Genomic DNA, 23,675 nt, shown 5'->3' on the forward strand with positions numbered 1-23,675 from the left:
TATGCCCAAAACTAATAACACTAGATGTTAACTATACTGGAATTTAAAAACAGATAAATATAAAATGATACTGAACTATTCGATATTCTACATTCCCAGCACTCAAGTAAGTCACTTAGTGTATACTTTGGTGTTGTTACAGAATGTCGTTCTGCCCTACAAAAATGACGGGAGAACCATCAGATTCATAGGAATTCATTAAACATTTATTAAATTAAAATTTCCTAATTGCTAAAGCCTGTGAGTATCCAGCTTTCTTCCTTCCTGACTCAATTTGTATACACAGAAAAATACTCCTGGCCTAGAGTTTTCCCCCCCATTTGTCTTCTCTAACTCTTCAGGCATACTAATCCCCTTGTGTGGAAGAAGTCTCACACCCTAACACACACCACAGGTTTGACATACAAAAATTATTTTAGCCTAATTTTCTTCTTTTACGTTGTCAAGAGGGAAAACCTGGACTGTATTTAGATATATGTAGGCCACTGGATTGCCCATCTGGTATTACACTTTTGCTGAACATCACTAGAGGAATAAACATGAGACAAAGTTTAGACAAGCAACTGATGCTCTGTACATAGATGAAGCCGTACAGAGCAGCTTCCAGAACTCTTAGGTCTGGATTCATTTTGCTGCATACTCATCCCCGCCCCCAAGCCCAATACGTGTTTTAACGCAGGAAAAAAATGCAAACTTTTATTTGCTCAAAGGCACACAAAAAAACCAAGAAGCCCACGACATAAAGCAGACTCAAGAGCCACGTTCTCTTTTCCCATGGACATTACTTGCTCAGGCCCCTCTGTCGCCTCGACCTCAAGCCTCTCCAAGCAGAGTTAGTAGCGCGAACACCCTCTCTCCCTACAGCTCCTGTAAGGACACGTGTTCCTCCAGCCGAGCTCGGCGGCGGGACCCGCAGCCCCGCCCCGCCCCGCCCCGCCTTCCCAGGACTCCCACCCACCGCGCCGCCGGCCAATCGCACCCCAATGCGCCGCCCCGCCCCGCCCCTCCGGCCCGTGCCCGCCGCCTTTGTTCTCCCCACTCCCTCTCTCAGCCTGTGCGCTCCGCGCAAACCGAGTGGCAGCTGCTGATTGGTGGCTGCGGCGCAGCCAATCAGAAGGGGGCACCTCACGTTAGGGCTCGGAGCTTTAAACGCGCGAGCCGCGGGGCGCGCGGAGGAGGGCGGGGAGGAGCGCGGGTGCGGAGGGCGGTGCCGTGAGGCTCCGACGCGCAGCGAGGCGCACGCGGCCCGCGCCCCCAGTCCGGCTGGGATTGGCCCGCGGTGGCTTCCCCGCCCCCAGCCCGTCGCTGGCGAGGACTTCCTGGGGGGTTTTTTGCCTTCCCTCCCGTTTCGGTCTAGAGGCCAGGGCTCGAGATCCCGGAGCGCCCAGGGGTTGTCCGCGCAGGGAGGCCGCGCTGCGCACCGCCGTGATGAGGCTCCGGAAAGCGTGCCTGCTGGTCCTGCTGCTGGCGCTGGCGCAGCTGCTGGCCGCCGCGAGCGCCGGGGGCCCGGACGGAGGTGAGCGGCCGGCGGCGGGCCGGGCCTGATGGGCCGCAGGGGCCCGTGGTGGGGACCGGGGTGGCCGCGACCCGGGACCGGTGGGTTTCATGCGGAGCCCCTGCAGAAGCGGCGCCTGGCGCCAACTTGCTGGAGTTTAAGGGCAGTAGCGGTGAGCGGAATCGCTTAGGAGATCCCGGGAGAGGAGGGCGGTGGAGGCAAGCCCCCTGCCACTGAGGCTTAGGACGCGGAGAGGGGGCCAAGTGCCTTTTTTGCAACTGGCTCCTTCGCTCTTTTTACGCTCAGATTTTACTCGGGTTCAGGTTGACTGCTCGCTTCTGGCAAGGGGAGCTTGGGAGCTGGTTAAAATTGCCAGGCGAAACTGGAGGGTGTTATGTTGAGTGAAATAAGTCAAACAGAGAAAGACATGTATCATATGATCTCACTGATATGAGGAATTCTTAATTGTAGGAAACAAACTGAGGGTTGCTGGAGTGGGGGGTGGGGTGGGAGGGATGGGGTGACTGGGTGATAGACACTGGGGAGGGTATGTGCTCTGGTAAGCGCTGTGAATTGTGCAAGACTGTTGAATCTCAGATCTGTACCTTTGAAACAAATAATGCAATATATGTTAAGAAAAAAAAAAAGAAGAAGAAGAAGAAGGTAGCGGGAGGGGAAGAATGAAGCGGGGGAAATCGGAGGGGTAGACGAACCATGAGAGACGATGGACTCTGGAAAACAAACAGGGTTCTAGAGGGGAGGGGGGTGGGAGGATGGGTTAGCCTGGTGGTGGGTATTGAGGAGGGCACGTTCTGCATGGAGCACTGGGTGTTATGCACAAACAATGAATCATGGAACACTTCATCTAAAATTAATGATGTAATGTATGGGGATTAACATAAGAATAAAAAAAAAAAATTGCCAGGCGAGCACGCCCAGGGAGCGTGAGGAAGGGAGTCGGGGGCACTGTTTTCAAAACAGGTCTTAGAGAAGAGGAGAGAAGACCCGGTAGGAGCTCTCCAGGGCAGCCGCGGGCAGCAAGCATCTTTTTTAAAAAAATGTGGTTTGTAGATTTGGAAATAAATAACTCATGGGTGTTGGTTTGAGGGAGAAAGGGACAGCGGCTTGGTTTGCATTTGTTAGAAACCAAAGGTTCCATTCCCTCTGCCATCATTTATTCAATACCTACTATGTGCCAGTTACTGAGCAGGGTTCTGGGAGTATAGGATGAGCGTGGCCTCCATGGCCCATAAAGCTTCTGTTCTAGCAGGAACGTTAGACAGCTACTAGTCATCGCTGCCACATTTTTCTTGGAAACCAGCTAGCTGAAAACAAATGGCCTAAGAGACCTTCGATAAATAGAATGCACTAGTCAAGAAAAGAATGCTGTTCCTAGAGAACGGGCATCAACTTTCTTCCTCTCAGGCCTTTCTCCTGATGATGGATTCTTCCCAGCCAGTTTGTTCCAATGTAAATAAACTCTTTTTTCTAATATTAGTGTGTAGGGGAAGTGTGAACTTTATACCCTTTCAAACAGATTGAGTAACTTCTGTGTGGGTCACCTATTCAAGTTTAAATCCAAATAGGGAAGTAAGAATCAGCACTTGGTGATAAAGACACCTGCTGAGAGGAAGTAAGAAAGCAGCGGGGCCTTCAAGTGAGTTTTGGAACCTTTATCCAAATCATCTGATGCTTTAAATACAGAGTCCCAGGGGTGCCCGGGTGGCTCAGTCGGTTAAGCTAACCGTTGGCCTTGGGTTCAGGTCATGACCCCAGGGTCCTCTCTGCTCAGCAGGGAGCCTGCTTCTCCCTCTTCCTCTGCCTGCGGCTCTGCCTACTTGTGCGTGTTCTCTGTCAAATAAAATCTTAAAATAAAATAATAAATACAGAATCCTAAAATATACCAAAGCAGATTGCAGGGGTGGGCCCTGGAATCTGCATTTTAAACATGTGTTCCTCATTGATTCACATGCAAGTTAAACTTTGGGGGGCATCTTAAAGTTTGAGAACCAGTGGGGATGGAGGGTTATTTTTGGAACGTAGCTAAGAAGCATAATAGTTTTGTCTTGATTTTGATCTAGTGATTCTGTTTTGAGGGGGTTCTTAAGAGGCCTGAGACAGTGGCAAACTTGGGTGCATGCCAAGGGCTATCAGGACCAGCAGGTTTATCATTTGGGTGACAGGTCGCTAATGCTGTGAAGGCCCTGGGAACCAGTTGCCTCGGGGGTGAGCTCAGGAGTCTCTGGAGTTGTCATGGTCATGGCAGGTCTTCCAGGGCACTGTCCTCTGGCAGGGTTGGGGGTGGTGGTGGGGAGTTCTAGTCCCTACCTTGACCCTTTCCCATCCCTGAAGCATCCCTGGTCCTTCACTTTCACAGGTAACTTGTCCTGCACATTTATTTTGGGGGCACATTTCTCTCCCACCACAAATGTTCTAAGTCTTTAGGTTTTGTTTTTGTTTTGTGTTTCTTAGGTTTCAGATTCAAACAGCACAGCGGTGTCAGGGCCCCAAAAGACAACAGTCCCCCCCCCCCCCCCCCGAATATGGTCACTAAATAGAGCTTAGCTCTGGTTGTGCAAGCCTTAGGTGCTGGGGCTTTCTGTGTCTCAGATGAGACATTACCTGTACTTTTCACATCTTCCCAGCTGAAATAGTGAAGGAAAATACTTTGATGCTGGTCGTTGCCTGTTTTTATCTGGGATTGGTTTAGATTTAAAAGTTAAGTGGAACTTCACTTGTGTGTAGTGCTAAAGAACTGTTCAACCCCTCCCTTTTTATTTCCTGAGAATTTGTCAAATAATTCCACCTAAAGCTTTGGGCATATTGGGAAACAATCTGAGGTGACGATAGACAGAGGCCAGGACCCTCCACTAAGTAGCTTCGTGATCCTTGGGCACGTGATTCACCCTCTCTGTGCCTTAGTTTCTTCATCTGTAAAGTGCATGTAATGTTTCCCTCAAGGGGTGAGAGAATGTATTTAAGAGCTCAGCACAGTGCCTGGCACCTAACAAATACCAGCTATAATGGTCTGTCTGGTAACAAATTTCTCTTTCTCCATGTTTAATATAAACTTCAGTATTGACTTAATGGTAGAGTTTATCCAACTGTTCTAGGCACTAAGCCGGTGGGGACTGAAGAGTGAGCAGCTGAGGGAGTAGAGCGAGGATATCTTGACAGGAGCTGCCTGCGTCCAGCCTGGGCAGGGCTCCAGTGTTGTCATCAGAGGTACTGCTAAGAGTGGACAGGGATTGCAGAGGCCTGCGGCCTCCACTTCCGGAATGGCCTTACCAGGTGGGCTAAGCAATGTGGAAGTGATTGGGAGGCTTCATCGGCCTCATACTGAGGAGAATGGCACCCATCCAGAAGATACTAGAAGACTGTGGATATATTTTCTATCCTAGAATGTCCAGCCTTAAAAGTGAAGTCTAGTGAAAAAATGGTTTTCCTATTAAAATGTGGGATGTTTTCCTTGCAGGGGTGTGTGGGTTTCTGGTAGGTAGGAATAGAGAGCCAGCACCCTCTCAGATCGCGGAGAGTCCGGTCCTGGGGTTATCTGCAGGCTAAGAAGGACTGGAAAGGTAGGGGTGTGCCTTAATGCATTCGAGAGTCTTTAATGATGTGGGGAAGGTTCTGTCATTTTGTTTGTTGTTATCCTTTAAAAAAAAAAAAAAGTGTGTGTGTCTGTTTTTCCCCAAGTATCAAGAAATGAGTTCACTCTTAGGAGCTCTGTCCCGTGGTAGCTCAGGGACACCCAGTGAATCATGAGAGCTCTGTCACTAGCGCTCCAAGACCACGTCCGGCTGAGCATAGGAAAGAAGGCATCTTTGCTTTTTCGTAAAATTCACCTTATCCCTGTGCTTTGAGCGGATTGTCAAGTCCCTCTGCCTCCCCCGGCTGTGTCTTGTAGCTTAAAGTGCGGATTAAGTTCCCCAGATAGTTCTTTCCATCCGTGCTCCAGTCTGTCCATCCGCCTGCAAGTTAATCTGGTTCCCGTATTGGCCAGAGCAGTCCGGCAGTGAGAGCGGATCTGCGTGGCCCCCGAGCCCTGCCGAACTGCCCTCAGCAGGCCGTCCAGCCCGCGGGAAGCGTCCAGGTCGGAGGCCGCGCGTGCGGTCCCCCTCGGCCTCTGACCTGCAGAACGTCCCCACATCAAGTCCTCAGGTTTGCAGCCATCACACAGGTCATTCTGGGTAGGACTTTCAGGTGATGGGTGGTCAGAATAGCCTTTGGGAAGCCAGTGTGACTGCGGTACCAGAGGCCCCAACAGGAAAGCTCAGGACTCGGTTCTTGCCTTGCAGGGTGGCTGTAGGCAGTATTTCCAGAAGCACCTGGAAGCCCTAGCCAGCCAGTGTTAAACTCAGGTTCCCAAGAGCGCTAGGTGCTCAGATTCACAAAGACCTGGGTGTGGAGTGTTGGCTGCCTGTCACCAGAGGAAGGGAACTCGGTTTAGGCCACCAGCCTAAGAGGTGGAGATGGGGCTTAAGCCCGCATTGTCTTCCCCCAGGTCCTGCCCACCTCCTTATCCAGGAGGCCTGATGACAGTGCTGGGGGCCTGGCCTCTGCAGGCCTGTCGTCCCCTAGAGTTCCTGCTGGGGAGGAGGGAGGCCGGGGGAGGAGCAGGTGTTGGAGAGCCGTGGCCCCAGGAAACCGAGTCCGCTTGGTTTGTACTTCTCAAATTGGTGGCTTTTCTTTTGGGATTTTAGAGGCCTTTCTTACTCCTCCCACAGAGGAGGAGAACTTGGACCTCAAGCTGGAGAGAAACATGGAAGTCAGGGAGAAGCAGCGGGATGTGTTAAAGAACGTGGTTGAGCAAAATGTGGCTCCTGGTGGATTTTTGGTTTGCTTTTTGTAATTAGTTTGCAGCTTGGTAGATTTTCACAAAAACGGACAAAGCTGCCACGCCACCCAGACCAGTTCCCTGGCTTGACCCAGCAGCTGTGGAGCCCTGGATTCGTTAGGGGCAGGGCGAAGGTGGGGCAAGTCCCGGAGGTTCCCGGATCCTGAGGCTGACTTCATCCTCCGCCCCCAACGCACAACCAGCAGAGTTGCTTTATCTCCTGGGAAGCATCTCGGGAAAGAATAATTGGCCCCTTGACAGGATCTGGCTGCAGAGTTCATGCAGTTCTGGGGCCTGCTGCGCTTGGCTGCTGAGACAGCAGCGGGAGAAGCTGGGTAGCAAGAACCGCCATCCCACGGTTCCTCGTATCTGTAGTTGGGCGAAAGATTCCCTGAAACCTGGGTAGTACGATGAACTCAGATTCTGGTGCTCTGGGAAGAGGGCTTTGCTTCCAGGCAAGGCATCCTACAAAGGTGTGATTTGTTGTGTATTTTTGATGCATGATGACCCTGTAAGTCATTAAAATTCTTAACTCCTACCCTGGGGATACCTCTGGGGTGACTCCCTAAGTCAGTTAAATCCCCCAGCCTCTTCCCTTCACACTCCAGTCTCTCTGAAGGACTGTGAGACCTGTGGGGCTATTTTTTGTGCGCACAAGGTAAAATGCCACCCCCTTTCGGAAATGGGATCAGTTCGTAGTCCATCCTCCAGAATGAAAAGTCGAGCGTGAGTCCTTGTTTCCCATTGGTGCTGTTTTGGGGGCCGGGCAGCTCTTTGTTCCCGGGAGGCTGAATGACGCCCGAGCTGTGGAAAGCATAGTGTGTGGAGAAGAGGAAGGTGTCGCTGAAAGTTAGCCTCGCCCTGGAGCACAAATGTGGGGTAGCTGCAGAACGAGGTGCCCTAGAGCGCAAGGCACGGGATGTGGACGAAGGAGCCTTGCTCTAGAGGCGAGGCCTGGAAAGCCTGCGCGGGGTGGTGCAGGGGAACGGATCAGACCCCAGTGCGGGGAGGAGGGGCTGACGGTTAGGGTTCTGCCAGCCTGGGCGGGAGGCACGCGGGGCCAGGCTGCGGGGCTGCGGGGCTGCGTCCGCAGAGGCGCCTCGCCCTGCCCTCAAGTCCCGCTGGGGCGTCGAGACTTTAACTTCTAGACCTGTGGTTTGCAAATATCTTTGTAACTGGGACCTCCCTTTAAGTGAACTCCTAAGTGGCTACCCAGTATGGAAACCTTGGATCAGAATTTCTGGGGTAGGGGAGACCTGATGTCCCCACCCCGGCTCTTGGTGGCCCTGAGGGGCCACTCAGGACTCATGACACATTTGGAGGGTTTGGGGTTCTAGGAAAGTTTTTAAGGAGGAGAGTCACCAATCTCCTAACCAGTCTGGATTATTTTCCGCTCAGATTCTTCTAATAAAGAAGATGCCATTGAGGATGAAGAGGAGGAGGAGGACGACGACGACGACGACGAGGACGACGACGACGACTTGGAAGTCAAGGAAGAAAATGGTGTCCTGGTCTTGAATGACGGGAACTTTGATAACTTTGTGGCTGACAAAGACACGGTGCTGCTGGAGTTCTACGCTCCATGGTAAGGACCCTCGTTCTCCTCATCCCACCAGCCTGCACGAGGGGGTTCTTCTGTGCTCACATGCCTGACACCTCACGGTCCTCCAGACCCGGTGAGGGGGGCAGTGTGGGTGCAGGAACGCCAGGAACTCAGCATCCGATAAGCCCTCACACAACATGATCCCCAGCAGTTTAAAATAGGAATGTGTTGTCTGGTGGTTACAGCTGGGGCGTGGGTGTGCGACGACACGGAGACTGGTGTTGGTGACAGACCCGTCCCTGGCTGCAGGTTCTGCCCTGACCTGTCTCGAGGCCACCCCGCCGCCCAGCTCCTGCCAGGCATGGCCTGCGGGCGGTTTCCAGTGTGAGAAGGCACACTGTCCCCGGGGGGAGGGGCGCCCCACTTGTCCTGTCCTTCACCCTCGTGTGCCCTTCCTCCTCACCTCTGCTGCTGGTCTTTATCTCATAATCCCTTCTTGTCCGTCCTCTTTCCCCTGCCCTCCTTGGTTCACTTTTGAGACAGAATAGTTAAGATATACTTAGTTTTTGGTCCAGTGCCTGATGTTCAGGTGTGAGGCGTTTTGTATAAAATACCTAAGTAGTCCTTTGAACAGGTCTGTGAGGTTAGTGTGTTTTGTAGGTCAGTACGCCTCAAACTCTTTCGTCTTGTGAGTCCAGATAGTTTTTGATGTGGGTCATGGCTGTCAGTAGTTACCACATTAGACATTAAAACAAATTTCCATATTAATCCATGTTTAACAATAACCCTTCCATGTTAACATCAGTATGCTGACCTTGTCAGTCATGTGGTCTCTGGAAAGCTCCACTGTACGCTCTGAGGGAATGAGTGAAGAAAATGAGAAAGGTCTTTTGTAAAGAGCGTTTACCTCACAGACCCCATGCGTGGGGTCCCTGGACGAACTTTGAGAAGCTTACGGACCAAAACACTGGGGTTTGGAGGTGTTGGAAGTGTGAGCCCAGGCCAGAGCTGGAATTCCAGCCTCCATCTGTCTGACTCCAGCTGCCTTGGCTTCCTCAAGGTGCTACCTTGTGTGTCTCCTCTTAACTGCAGTTATCCTGGTCCTGGTGCCCCCCGTTCCTGTGTGCATTGATGGGTACAATTAACCTGCTTCTCCTTCCCCAAATCTCCTTCTCAGGTGTGGACATTGCAAGCAGTTTGCTCCAGAATATGAAAAAATCGCTAGTGCCTTGAAGGAGAATGACCCTCCCATTCCTGTGGCCAAGATCGATGCGACCTCAGAGTCGGCGCTGGCCGGCAGGTTTGATGTGAGCGGCTACCCCACCATCAAGATCCTTAAGAAGGGGCAGGCTGTGGACTACGAGGGCTCCAGGACTCAGGAAGGTGAGTGGAACCTGTGCTCCTGGAGGAGGCTGGCCTGGGACTCCACTGGAAAGCTGAGAGGGGAGAGTTTGGGTAATAGAGAGGAAGACAAGTTGAGTGGGCTAGGAGTGGCCCCAGGAGCACCAGCTTCTGGGAGTGCTCCCTGCTGGAATGTTCCAGTTAACGGAGATCAAAGTAAACTTGTCCTAGGGTAGGAGGGTGTCTTCTCATTTCACACCATGAAACTCAAGATCTAGAGCCCATATGTCACATGATACACGAGGCCGCGGTTCTTGGCGGTGCTCTAGAGCAGTGCTTCTCGGTGTTGGCTTTCGTCAGAGTCACTTGTGGCTCCTGAAACCCATTCCCAGACTTCCAAGTCCCTAAGTTTCAGGTCAGCCTCGATGATTTACATCTCGTACAGGCTCCCAGGGCTTACCTGAAGCTGTGGGTCCAGAGCCCCGTGTTGAGAACCACCGATGTGGGAGCCAGGTGGTTCTCCTAAACCAGGCCTGATGGATCCCTGCCTGGTTTACATTAGGCACAAAGTGAATTTTTTTTTAAATGAATGAACAAACAAAATTGTGGTATCTTCATCATGTCTCTCTCTTTTTTTTATAAAGATTTTATTTATTTGACAGAGACAGCGAGAGCAGGAGCACAAGCAGGGGGAGTGGGAGAGGGAGAAGCAGGCTTCCCGCCAAGCAGGGAGCCTGATGCGGGGCTCGATCCCAGCACCCTGGGATCATGACCTGAGCCAAAGGCAGACACTTAACGACTGAGCCATATCTCTTAATCACTAGAAAAAAAACAACATGTTATAATTTCCATTCCTAGTGTGGCATAGTGGACATGGCAGTGTCTGTGTCCCCCTGTGTCCTGGATACACGTCTTCCCCTGGCCAGGCCTTGGGTTCCTCATGGGGAGTCACTTGGATCTGAACTCAGAGTCCCCTTCGAGCTGGCAGAGGGCCTCTGCTGTGACCCCCTAAGGATCCTACCCACTGCAGGTGCACAAGGAAACATCACAGCTGTTAAGACTTCCTTTCACGTCGTTTGTCTGTCTGCTGACTAGATCATATGTTTACGGGGTTCAGAATTCAAAGAGGTAGATAAGGAAGAGTCTTTCCACCCTGACCCTGGCTGTCCAGCTCCCTTCCAGGAAGGCGGTTCATGTAAAAAGTTTCTCCTGTGCCCTTCAGAGATACTGTGGACACATGACAGCGTATCTTTTTTTTTTAAGATTTTATTTATTTGTCAGAGAGCGAGCACAAGCAGAGTGAGTGGCAGGCAGAGAGAGAAGCAGGCTCCCTGCTGAGCAAGGAGCCCGATGCGGGACTCGACCCCAGGGCCCTGGGATCATGACCTGAGCCCAAGGCAGACGCTTAACCAACTGAGCCACCCAGGTGTCTGATTGTTAGCATTTCTTAATCGCCATTTGCACCTTCGTGTTTTACTTAACGAATAATGTCCTCACCATATTAGCACATAAAGGAACTTAATCTAAGCGCAGGCGGAAAGCCGTATCCTTACTGTTGGAAAGTGAACTGGCTTGTGTGTTCAGAGGTCCGCACCCAGCGTTTGACCGCCAGAGGCGGGGCCGGCCTGGAATCTCGAAAGCCGTGTTTGCCACAGGGGGCTCCTTGGCCGGGGGGCCCCGAGTGTGCCCCCGACGCCTCGGGGCTTTGCGGGTGGGCGGGGGGCCAGGCGGTCAGCCCGCTGGTGCTGGGGAGGGGCTGCCGTGCACACTTCCGTCTGAAGCCCCCTGCTTTGCAGGGCTGCTTCTCAGCTCTGGCTTCCTGGCGATTCCACAGCAGAACAAAAAACGAAGAAAAAAGAAGAACGTAAAGTTTGCCACCACTGCTCCTAAGAGCCACTTGGAAGGTGCCTTGTGAGAGTATGTTCTGTGTCCCACTCCCGTCATTGAGTCCGTCTCTGGGGAACGAGGCCACCACCTTCCCCGTGATGCTGATGCAGCCTGAGCGGTGGGGCCGGTGCTGCTCCTCTTCATTTTTCTCGATTTTTGTGCACACGTCATGTCGCATGACGTGCTGGTGCGAGATTGCATGACTGAATGCACAGGTCTTTGGACCTGAGGAGGGGACGCCCTCGAGACTGCTCATGGGCGCGCGTGGTCAGCCGTGGGGAGATGAGCTCGCAGTTAGCCCACAGTCTGCAGGAGCAGGGTCTCGCTCGTCAGCTTGGTCTTGGGCAGTCAGAGAGGTCGCCAGGCAGTGGAAGGAGGACAGGGAAGCGTGGACCCCTCGGCCCTGAGCCGTGGCCTCAAACTGCAGAGTGGCACTGGCTAGAGGTGCAGCTGGATTTTAGGGAATCGAACGTTTCCTGTTCTCCTTGACCCCTGCCGCTCCTCCCCACCTGCCTCTGCGGGGAGGGTCTGCCCGTGCTCAGGCTTGTTTGGTTTCTTTCAGAAATTGTCGCCAAGGTCAAAGAGATCTCCCAGCCCAACTGGACGCCTCCGCCCGAAGTCACACTTGTGCTGACCAAAGAGAACTTCGATGAAGTGGTGAATGATGCAGACATCATTCTGGTGGAGTTCTATGCCCCATGGTAAGGTGGTGTCCGTCCCGTGTTGCTCAGATACTGACGAGCCCCGTCCTGCATTCGGTGCACACTAGCCACTGGGTTGGGGGTGTCAGAGGCCCCTGTGCGTGAGGCAGAGCTGAGAACAGGGGGTGCCCAGTCCCCACCATGCACAAAGGCTGATGTGGCTGCCGAGTGTTCCAGAGAGGGGTAGTATTTTCCCAAGGGGCAGGACAAGGTAGACATAATAGGCCTGTAGTGCAGAGGAGAGTGAAGCCCGTGTGTGGGGCACCAGGTGATCTGGGTTCCCCTGTGGCTGGAGGACACGGCTGTGCACCGGGCCTGTGCCTGCTGAGTCCCACGTTTGTCATCACACCCCTGCCCTGCCCTGAGAAAACACGCGTGAAGGCCCTCGGACAGCCGTGGCCCTGTGGGCAGCGTGAGGGACACGTGTGTAGGACGAATGGAAATGCGGTTTTCGGGAGCTCATCTGCTGTGATGAGGAGGAGAGCAGAGCTGCCACCACAGTGGGCAGAGCGGTGGCAACTGGTGACCGCGGCGGTGGCAGCTGGTGGCCGCGGCGGTGGCAGCTGGTGGCCGCGGGCGGCCTGCTGTAGCCTGCTGCCTCCTGAGGTGTCTGAACAGTGGCTTTATCTCTGCTCACGGCACAGATGTGCTGGAGCGAATCTGGGAAGATGACCCTCAGCCTCCCTTCACGCTCCAGACGTGTCCCCTTCTCATGTTGGGGCCTCCGGATTCCCACAGCTGTCCTGCCTTCTGTCTCCTCCACTCACCCTATCGCCTTCTGCCTCTCTCACCCCCAAATGCTCCATTACAGCCGGGCCTCTCGATGCTCCCAGGCCCCCTCCCCAACCCCCGACCTCAGGGCTTCGGCTCTTGTAGGAGAGAAACAGCAGAGCCCAGCCGGCGGATGCTGAGGAGCTCTTGTTTGGGGGCAGCAGCCCTAGGATGTGGTTGGGATTGAAGCCTGCTCCCTGTCAGAAAACAGGAAGCCCCAGCTCTGCGGAGGAATTGGGCCAGTCCCTTAGAGCTTAGCAGGGCCGTGGCCTACGTGTCCCCACCACGTGCAGGAAGCAGCCAGCTCTGGCTGTAGATAGTAGGGGATGACAGCTCATCGAGGAGAGGCGCGCAGAGATGGTGGGGGTGGAAACATGCAGGGGCAGGAATCAGGTGGGGCAGGGGGCCCGCAGGTGGGAAAGAAAGTGCCAGGAAGAAAGACGGGGAGGGGAGAGGGGGAGAGTAGCTGATCGAGGTGCGGACTGGGGAGCCGAGGTACTGCGGTTCTCCTGCTTCGTGAGGAGAGGAGGGAGGCGTGGGCAGCCAGAGGAGACAGCAGAGCGGGCCGTCTTTAAGCGAGGTGTGTGTGTAGCGGCCAGGGCTCTGGGAGGGCTTGTGGCCTGCCCAGGTACCGTCTGCCTTGGTGACTTCATCCCGGGTCAGCCGGTGCTTCTGATTCTTGAACAGGCTTGCTGTTTGTCAGGGTGTGCGGTGTAGACCGGAGTCAGGAATGTGACCATGGGGCGAACGACAGTGACCCAAGGCTCTGGGCCTCCGCAGCACAAGGCAGTGTCCTCGGTCATCGCAGGGTGCGTGTGCACAGAGGGGGCGGGGGCGGGGGCAACACCTGGCGCACGAGGAGCGCAGGGGGCCCCGTGAGGTGGCGAAGGTGTTGGAGGACAGACAGCTGCACGGGGAGGTCTCATGATAGGTTATGGATCCTACGTTGTAGTTGCCCGGAGCTGAGTTCAGCAAGCTACTCGTTCACGTCGCACGCTCAGGAAATGCTTAGAGAGCGAATGCGCCTTGTTTCTGCCGCTACAGAGACCCTCTCCCTGCGGACGGTTTACGTTCTGTGGGGCGCAGCCGTGAGGTGCCCTGAGGACCGTGACGAGACCGTGCTGCGTTCAGCTCGGTCTGCAGAGCCGCTGGTTCCCGAGGCCCTTGCCCCGGGGGGTCCGTAGGTTCTTGGCGTACGCGCAGGCTGTTTTAAGTTGTCTCCCATCCCAGTTCCCTTGGCTCAGGCCCACCTTCTCCTGCCCTGGTCGGTCGGCGTTCTCATTGTTCTGGCCTTGTGCTTCTGTTACGTCGTCCCTCCCCTCGCCCACCCTTGACGGGCTCGGGTCCTCTTCCCTGTCCCGGATCAACTGTCACATCGTGTATGAAGCCACCCTGACTTGGTGTCCTCATCTGTCCCGACTCTCCCTTCTTGGGACGTTGTCTTTCGTAGCCTTTCACACGTCAGCCCCGTGTCCCAGTCCCGCTCCTGCTTGTGTCACTCACGTGTGTCGTGTGTATGTGCGTGCGCGTCCTCTTGCTGTGTGAGCCCTGGTGCCAGTGATGGAGGGACTGGCTGCTCGCCCTCACCGCGGAGGCCTTCGGAGGTCTGCTGGATCGAACCGAGGCGCTCGGGGACACAGGTCGGGTTTCGGTGCCTCCCTCAGATGGGAGGCTGTGTCCGTGCTGAGACCGACTCCTCATGGACTGACTGCTTTCTGTAGGTGTGGACACTGCAAGAAGCTGGCCCCCGAGTACGAGAAGGCCGCCAAGGAGCTGAGCAAGCGCTCCCCCCCAATCCCTCTGGCCAAGGTCGACGCCACTGCTGAGACAGACCTGGCCAAGAGGTTCGATGTGTCTGGCTATCCCACCCTGAAAATCTTCCGCAAGGGAAAGCCTTTTGATTACAATGGCCCACGGGAAAAATACGGTAGGCTGCCTCCTAGTCCTACCTCAGTGGGGAGGGGGGGCTCCCCCGGGGGAGGTGGGGGGCAGGGAGAGCAGAGTGCCCGGGAGCCCCGAGCCCCTCCTCAGGCACGTGCTTTGCTCCCAGGTATCGTCGACTACATGATCGAGCAGTCCGGGCCACCCTCCAAGGAGATCGTGGCCCTGAAGCAGGTCCAGGAGTTCCTGAAGGACGGGGATGATGTCATCATCATCGGGGTCTTTAAAGCGGAGAGTGAGCCGGCCTACCAGCGGTACCAGGATGCTGGTGAGCAGTGGCCTCTGGGCTGGACGAAACATACCTGCCCAGGCTGAGGGAGGTTGCTGGGGAGTCTGCTGCTTCTGTGGACCGCTCCTGGGGCGTCGGTTTAGAGCAGAGCTTGGTGAAGCAGCTGTGGGAGCAGGCTGTCCTTTCCAGGGTTGGGGCTAGAGTAGAGGTTAGTTCCCCGTTGCCTTGATTACGCGAGGGGGATAGGATCTCGTCCTGAGTAGACCGGTGCGCCGGCGGCCTCCTGGCCTCTGAGGGGAGGGCAGGGGCACGTCAGAGTCATCCAAGTTCATCGTCTCCCTCCCTGTCTTTCCAGGAGCCCCTTCCCAGCCCCTCTGCAAGGGGCAGGGTCTTGACCAGAAAAGGAGGGTTTCTGAATCAGACTCAGGTTTGAGTCCTGCCTCTGCCAGTTATTAGTGTGTGGGCACAGGTGGTGACTTGCTCCTTTCTTTTTGAAAATATATTTTATTAAATAGTCCACTTTGGAGACCTTTTCTACTTCAAGAGGTTGTTGCGTTGGGATAATGGAGATGCAGTGCCCAGTAAGGCTGGCATCCACGACGTCCTGGTCCCGCAAGGGGGGTTATGGTCAATGGCTGTCACAGGGCGTGTCCCATGGGGGCGGGTGGCCCTCGCCCCGTCCTGAAACCCGTTGCTGGCTCCTGCCTAGTGGCAGTTGTACTTGCTGTCCCGGCTGACCCTAGCTTACGAAAGAGAGATGTTTTCTTTCAGGAACACGGAGGATCCTCTCCGTCCTGGTCAGGTTCCTTCTGAGTGCCCTCCACCCCCACCCCCCGACTGCCATACCACAGATGGCTCGGTTTTCTGCTTTAGACGAGTAGTTCCAGTCTTGTAACTGCACTGACGGCCGCCCAGTGCTGGTTTCGGGGCCGCCCAGTGACGGCTGTGTCCATGTGGAGTGTGTGTTCACGTGGTAAGACTGGGCTAGAGGGGAATTCTGTTTCCATGTCCGGTGCCGGAGCGGAGGCGCTTCGTCAGTCTTTATTGGTTAGGTAGCCTCGTTGTCCCCTTGGAACGAGCCAGGAGGAATCTTGCCGAGGGAGACCCCAGCCTCCCCCGGGGCTGCGAGGTAGACTGCCGTGTTTGTGCAGAGGAGGGACTGTGGCCCGGGGACTGAATCACTCACGAGCCTAAAGCCGCACCATTAGCAGGTGTCGGAATTGTGATCTGAATCTACGTCTGGCTGATTCTGAAAGCCCGTCTCCCGCCTCCCCCAAGACATGGGGTGTTTCCTATAACCCAGTCGGGAGGCCCGCCCTCCAGGGTGGGGGAGCACCTCTGACATCTTCCCCGGTGTTTGCGTCAGACTCCGCTCAGGCCAGAGCAGAGACTGCGGGGCGCTCGCCCGGGGGGCGTCGGGCCGGGGCCGCCACTGGCCTGGTTCTGTTCGTCTGGCAGGAGCGCAGCACATTCCCTGGTTTACACGCTGTCCTGCCGCTTTTACCCCACGGTGCGAAGTTGAGTGGTGGGGATAGCATGGCCCGCAAAGCCGGAGATCTTGTCTGGCCCTTTCCAGAAAGTTTGCCAACCTCTGTGCTCGGGTGTCCTCAGACAGTGGGGTTTCATCTTGACAGTTTCACAAGATTTAAAGAAAAGCGTACAGAGCCAAAGAACTGCGGCCCCCAAATAGGCCAGCCACCAATCCAAGGAGGACAGGCTGGTGTGAAAACCCACCGTGTGGCTACGGGGGAGCGTGGTGCCCACCTGTTCTCACGGACCGTCTGTGGCTTTCACGTGCTTCTCAGCACTGGACACCGTAGCTCCTGACAGATGAGCTCTGAGTTGTTTTGTGAACACCCGGTTTGCTTCTTATTTTGTTTTTTTTTTTAAAAAAAAAAACAACTTCTAAGAGGCTGTAAGGTGCTACGCCTACACCAGCTCCGGGTGTCGTCCACGCAGAATTCGCGGTGCTCATTCTGGTCTTTGCAGGTCATCGGCTGGGGCCGTGAGTTCAGCCTAGGTCAGTGACGCAGTTTAATAAATTGGGTGTTTATCGTTCTGTTAATTTCTCAGCGAACAACCTGAGAGAAGATTATAAATTCCACCACACTTTCAGCACCGAAGTAGCAAAGTTCTTGAAAGTCTCCTCGGGGAAGTTGGTCGTAATGCAGCCTGAGAAGTTCCAATCCAAGTATGAGCCCCGGAGCCACGTGATGGACATCCAGGTGAGTGAGGGCCCTCGGGCCACGACAGCCCCAGGCTGCTTTGTTTGTTTGTATTTAAGTTGCAGTTAGTTAACATACAGTGTAGTATTAGTTTCAGGTGTCTGGGAGCGTTCACTCTGTCAGGCACCCAGGCTTCTGATGGGCCTGAGGCTGCAGGTTGAGCCCTGGCTGGGGATCTGAAGCCCGGAGATTTTGCTCTGGGCTTCAGACTGGTAGGGTCTGGCCTGCCCTTCCCGGGCGCCCTGGCCCCCGAGGTAAAGGTGGTTTCCCGGGAGGCGCGGCCAGCAGGGTGAGCAGTGATTTTTTGGGAGGCCTGGGGGCCTCACGTACCTGCCAGTTGCCCCCACTCTCCGCCCCCGCTGTGGGCCAGCGGCCAGCCTCCCCGGGGCGCTCAAGCCACTGGGGCTCCGGCCTGTGTGTCTGCCGTTGTCCCTGGCAGGACATGCTCCTGGGTCTGAGCTCGGCCTCCTTAGTTGACGGGCGGCTCAGGTGCTGAGCCACAGACTGAGGACAGGCCTCTCTTCCCTGGTGGAGCTGTGGAGAGTGGTGCATGGGTTTGGCCTTCCGTTCCCACGCCCTCCCCCCCCCAGGCCTACCCAGCCCGCGTCTGCCGAGTGTGACGTACTCACCTTGGGGGGGAGCTCTCTGGCCCAGGCCAAGCCTGGATGCAGCCCCACGCCCGGAGTGCTTCACGGGGACCCAGTGCTGCAGTGAGCAGATCTTCAGATTTGGAAGAAACCTTCGATCTCACAGCCAGGCCTTTTCTTTGATAGACTGGGATGCAGAGCAGTGAGCCGGCTCCCCGGCTCTCATGGCCAGTTAGGAGCAGACTGAAGGGAAGGGCTGGGCCATGACCCACGCTGTTTGGGCAGAGGGCTCTCATGGGACCTGGAGGAGGTGATGGGCAAGGTGGGGTGAGCTCCGCCTGCACCACAGGGAGCAGCTGTGCCCCTTCTGATCCATTTTTGTGAACTGGGAGCACAAGGGGCCTTGGAGAGGCTGCGCGGAATCTTTCTGACTCCCTGGGTCCTGAGCCCCATTGCCCCTTCTCAGAGTCTCACATGCATGTTCATCTGTTCCTTTGCCCCCGCTCAGGCTCAGGGCCCCTCTACCCTGGATGAATGGTGGCCACCCCATCTCCTGTCCCATCCAGCTCCTCTTCTTTCATCCATAGGTACTGACCCCGGGTCTAGAGATGGGCGCTGCAGACCCCAGGAGTCAGGCACCATTCTGGGCGGTGTGCATGTTCCCAGGAAAGGGGTCTCTAGCTTTCAATAGATTCTTGAAGGGGTCCTTGACCCCAGAAAGGTTAAGGGCTACTCAGTCTAGTCTGTTATACACATCACTGCGTTTTACTCTTTATTTTAAATGGATTGGTATTACTTATGTACCACCCTTTTGCGAAAGTTATGTTAAGACTGCTTTGTGAACATTCCTACAACACAGTAAAATGCGGGTTTTTTTTTTTTTAAAGATTTTATTTATTTATTTGAGAGAGAGAGAGAATGAGAGACAGCATGAGAGGGAAGAGGGCAGAGGGGGAAGCAGACCCCCTGCTGAGCAGGGAGCCCGATGTGGGACTCGATCCCGGGACTCCAGGATCATGACCCGAGCCGAAGGCAGTCGCTTAACCAACTGAGCCACCCAGGCGCCCTAAAATGCGGTTTTTTAAAAAGTGGATATGGAGGGGCGCCTGGCTGGCTCAGTTGGAGGTGCGTACGACTCTTGATCTCAGGGTCCTGAGTTCGAGCCCCACATTGGGTATAGAGATTACTGAAAAATAAAGTATTAAAAAAATAAACAGTGGATTTGGAATTCAGAACAGAGGGAAGACAAAGGCAGGGCTGGTAAGAGGAAGCCAGCTTGAGAAGGAGGCAGCTCTTAGCAGGATGTGAGGCCAGCTCCGCCCTGGAGTTCAGGTTCGGGCCTGGGGCTGGTAAATGCTCGGCTGCAGAGCAGGTTTGCCCTGGGCTCAACTTCACCTTCTGAGTGACGTTCAGTCCGGAGGCTGTCCTGACTAAAGACACCCACAGCCCTGCCGTCCCCTTCGCCCGCTTTTCCAGCACTTTCCCCCCACCCTCCCTGTACTTCCGGGCCACATCCTCTGGCTTTGTCCCCGGCGTGGTTCCTGCTGTTTTCTCCCCTGGAGCACCTTCCCCCTCCCACCTGGCAAGTCCTGCCATCCTGTCCCATCCCGACGGGACTTGAGCCCAGAGTGAAGAGTGCGGTGTTCACCAACCACTTCCAGCTCTGCAGCCTGGGCGAGCAGCGCAGCCTGGCTGTCCCTCAGTTTCTTCCTCTGTAACATGAGATGGCAGTGCCCACCCTTGGGGGCTTGTGAGGCTGGTGTCTGGAGGATCTGGTTCAGCATCTGTCTTAACGTGAGCCAGGGGGCCCTGCACGGCCTTTGTGGCAGTCACCCCAGCTCTGTGTCCCCAGGCCACTGCACCCAGCTGGTCATGGATGCTGTCATCTCATCTGGAACCGGCCTTAAGAGCTAGTGTTGTTGAGCGTGTCTAAGGACGGCTGCCTGGTGCTAGACCGCTGAGCCCTCGCGTGCCGGGCCTCCCGGCCTCGTCTCAGCAGGGGTGGCCTCCGGTGGGGCAGCTTCCGGGCCCTGCAGCCCTGTCTGGCTCCATGGTCTCTCCTGACACCGTGCCGGGCTTTGGTGTGACGCGGGGTAGAGCTCAGGGCCCAGCATGGCTGCTCGCCAGCGTGCGCACCTGGGCCTCCGTCCCTTCACCTCGCATGCTGTGTTGTGGTCGTGGTCATTGGTAAAGTGCCCCCCGGGGGCTATTGTGAGGATCAGAAGGGGGGAGCGGGATCGCTGGGCTCAGTTCAGCCGTGGGGACGGCTGCTCTCAGGAAGCCTGCCTTCCCCCGACACCGACAGCGAGCCCAGACCCAGAGGAAAGGGCACATGGTGTCCGCAGTGGCCCGGGAAGCTCACTTAGGGGTCACTGGAGGAAGGGAGCCCCGAAGGCCCGCAGGGAATCGCCGGGTGCGCTCCCAGAGCGGCGCACCTTCCGCCGCCGTCTCCCCCATGCCCGGCCCTCCAGAGCAGCCGGCTTCCTCCCAACAGTGGCAGCAGAAGGTGGGGGTGACGTGAGCCCCGCTTCTGTCCCACTGCCCCCGACCCGTGCCCGCTTTTTTGCAGAGCTCCACGGAGGGGTCGGCCATCAAGGACCACGTGCAGAAGCACACGCTGCCGCTGGTGGGGCACCGCAAGACCTCCAACGAGGCCCGGCGGTACGCGCGGCGCCCTCTGGTGGTCGTCTACTACGGCGTGGACTTCGGCTTCGACTACCGAGCTGGTGAGCGCCCCCCGGGCCCGGCTGCGGCTGGGGCTCTGGCGTTTAGGAGGAGTCCTGCCCCAGCCCCTTGCAGGCCGGTGGCCAGGGTGGGCTGTGTGTTTACGGCTTCGAGGTAGCTTGCCTTCCGTGGTGCTCCGTCGCTACCCTTCGTCCTTCCTCTTCCAGCACCAGGGGAGCTTGGTGCAGAGTCCAGAGCCCTCTCAGAGAGGGGGCCGCCAAAGCCTGGAGGCTTTCAGAGGCTGCAGAGCTGGGACCAGGCCAGCCCCGGACCCTCAGGCGGGCAGGGGCTTCTGTCACTGGGCTTTTGAGCCGGGCCCACCTGCTCACAAAGGTGGCTTTTCAGAACGGCTTCTCTCCCAAGTTAGGCGCGAGCTTGGTCAGAGAATCCGAGCCACAGACTCTTCTTGATCTCTGCGGCTCAGCTCACAGTGCTCGCTCCCATTTCAGCCACCCAGTTTTGGCGGAGCAAAGTCCTGGAGGTGGCCAAGGACTTCCCCGAGTACACCTTCGCCGTGGCTGACGAGGACGACTTCGCCACGGAGGTGAAGGACCTGGGGCTCAGTGAGAGCGGCGAGGACATCAATGCCGCCATCCTGGATGAGGGCGGGCGGAAGTTCGCCATGGAGCCTGATGACTTTGACTCTGACACCCTCCGGGAGTTTGTCAGAGCTTTCAAAAAAGGTGAGGCTTGGTCGCACCCCCTCGGCGCCTGGTCATTCTTCCCCTGGGCAGGCAGGGGGGCACCCGGTGCTCCAACCCCGTCTCCCCCACTCGCTTATTCTGCTGAGCCTGGCCCTGTGTTTCCTCTCCTATGGCTGAGGGATGGGGGTCAGACATGGAAGGTCTCCGTTCTTTTGCTTGCCTTTTCTTTTTGTAATTTAAAAAAAAAAAAAGGCAGGTATCTTGGAAATTTCAAGAAGGCTTATTTTATTTATTTTTAAATATTTTATTTATTTGAGAGAGAGCCAGCAGATGAGCTGGGGGTTGGGGGGGGGGCAGAGGGAGAGGGAGAAGCAGACTCCCCGTTGAGCGGGGGGCCCGACGTGGGGCTCGATCCCAGGACCCTGAGACCATTGACCTGAGCTGAAGGCAGGCACTTAATCGAGTGAGCCACCCAGGAGCCCCAAGAAGCCTTATTTTAAAAATACTTGAAACAGGCTTTTGGACCTAGAAATAAGTTTTGTATACATGGAAAACTTGTTTTGAGGCATTAGAGTATCTTTATTGATCTGGTTGAGCACAGTGGCCCAGTTTCGTGGCACAGGCCGAGTCGTGGGCAGAGCTTGTCCCGCCACCTGCCGTCTTCTCGGTGCTTCTGCCCACCGAGGCTTCCCGGCCCTGGCCACCAGCTCTCCCAGCAGCCCCTTTGCACTGGGTGGCACCTCTCCTGGGACAGCCTCACTGGATGGGACCCGGAGGCCCATCAGGCCTGGGGTGGGACCATCAGCATCCTCTCTGGCCTCTGCAGGGACTAGGGAGGTAGAAGGGGTGAGGAGACTAGAGGAATCGGGGTCATTGGGGAGGCAAGGCCCCACCTGGCCCTGGCACGTGTGACTTGCCCGTCCCCCTGCATGTCAGGCCTGGCCTCGCTGCCTGGTCCTGTCCGAGCCCCCCAGAGCCCAGGGCCTTCTCAGCACTCACACCGCTCCCCTGCTTGCTTTCCTCGGCAGGAAAACTGAAGCCGGTTGTCAAATCCCAGCCGGTGCCCAAGAACAACAAGGGGCCTGTCAAGGTCGTGGTGGGGAAGACTTTTGACTCCATTGTGATGGACCCCAAGAAGGACGTCCTCATCGAATTCTATGCACCCTGGTGCGGGCACTGCAAGCAGCTGGAGCCCGAGTATACCGCCCTCGGCAAGAAGTACAAGAACCACAAGAACCTGGTCATCGCCAAGATGGACGCCACTGCCAATGACATCACCAACGACCGCTACAAAGTTGAGGGGTTCCCTACCATCTACTTCGCCCCCAGTGGGGACAAAAAGAACCCAATTAAATTTGAGGACGGAAACAGAGATCTGGAACATCTGAGCAAGTTTGTAGAAGAACATGCCACAAAACTGAGCAGGACCAGGGAAGACCTTTGAAGGCCTCGCGTGAGGTCTGTGGTGGGCGGGAGGGACCAGACGCCGGAGCCCCCAGCAGCCGGTGTCCAGAGCCCTCAGCGAGCCGTGCACCTGGCGGGTCAGCGCAAGGGCAGGATCTCTTTGGTTTTTTAATTTTTTTTTTTATACTCTGGGGTTTCACCTCATGTTCTGAATACTGAATAGGTAAGAATGACTCCGTAGATTAGTCCAGATTTTTACAGAGGATACATCTATTTTTACCATTATTTGGGGTGTGATTTTTTTTTAACCTTCCATTTTCTTTAATAATGTATTTCTTCAAAACAGATAAGTTGAATTTCTTCTGTGTGAATGTTTTTTTCTTTTAATTTAAAATTTAAGAAAACATTTGCCAAATCACATTGATTTTTTTTTTTTGGCCTTTTATTTTACCATTGTCGGAGGACTTACTCGCTGGAGAAGATTTGACTGTCCATGTGCTTTAGTTTGCATTTCTTCCTGTACGGCACAAGGAACTGTCACCGAGCACTCTGCCAAGGATGACATTTCAGCCCGAACTCTGGGCCGCCACCCAGTCCTGAGAGAGGCAGCGTCTCTGCGCAGGACTGGGCGTCCCTGTGCCTTCTCCTTTCAAGCCAAGGACCGCGGGGCGAGGAGCGGCTCCCAGGTCCCCCAAACCCCGAGCCAGGTTCCAAGGCTCAGCCTTGGGCCAAGAGAGGCCCCTCACCTGGGATAGGCAGCCCCACCTCTTCGGAATCAGTAGTGCCTGAGGAGAGGTGACCTAGGGCACAGGTGGATGCTTTAGGGTGATGGAAGAGATAGGGTAGGCTGTCGTGATGGAATAAAACAATTACTGAAAATTAAGCTCCATAACTGTGTTAGAGAACATCTCCATCCTGGAGCCTTGGCTGAGTTGAGGACCTGGGCTTGGCGGGGAGGGCTGGCGGTCCTGTGGGTGCACGTTGCCTCCGACACCTGACCATCCAGGGGATGGGCTGTCCTCCTGACCAAGGTGGAGGGCATCGGAGGTCTCTGCTCCTGGTGTGTGGAGGTGAGCGGTGGCACAGTCCGGCGGGCTGCGGCAGGGCTGGAGGCTCTCGAGATGCCCCGAGCACTCCGGGGGCCTGGGAGGAGGGGGTGGGGCCCCGACACTGAGGTCCCGGGGACTCGTGGGTGACGGGAGCTTCGTTCCAGTGGTTCCGTTCACCAGCTCGTGCCGTCTCCACATCCCCTCTCCTGGCGCTCACCTGCTCCCAGCTTGACTGAAACACAAGTGAGGAGGGTGAACATTCTGGAGCTGGTGGCAGTTCCTTCAGCAGTAACGTGC

At 55.7% G+C, this 23,675-nt stretch overlaps 1 protein-coding gene across 1 annotated transcript; it reads left to right on the forward strand.

Moving 5' to 3' along the window:
- Positions 1–1,164: 1,164 nt before the first annotated feature.
- Positions 1,165–22,744, forward strand: PDIA4 (protein disulfide isomerase family A member 4). Its single transcript, XM_045864104.3, has 10 exons — positions 1,165–1,516; positions 7,731–7,917; positions 9,053–9,258; positions 11,666–11,804; positions 14,297–14,502; positions 14,626–14,784; positions 16,819–16,970; positions 20,127–20,283; positions 20,731–20,964; positions 21,954–22,744. Exons 1-10 carry the CDS (start codon positions 1,429–1,431, stop codon positions 22,367–22,369), a joined length of 1,944 nt encoding a protein of 647 aa, XP_045720060.1. The 5' UTR covers positions 1,165–1,428; the 3' UTR covers positions 22,370–22,744.
- Positions 22,745–23,675: the final 931 nt, after the last annotated feature.

This window comes from Mirounga angustirostris, unplaced genomic scaffold, assembly GCF_029215605.1.
Source record: "Mirounga angustirostris isolate CCGP_5_RB_7025 unplaced genomic scaffold, mMirAng1.0.hap1 SCAF_12, whole genome shotgun sequence".
NCBI classification, from domain to species: domain Eukaryota; kingdom Metazoa; phylum Chordata; class Mammalia; order Carnivora; family Phocidae; genus Mirounga; species Mirounga angustirostris.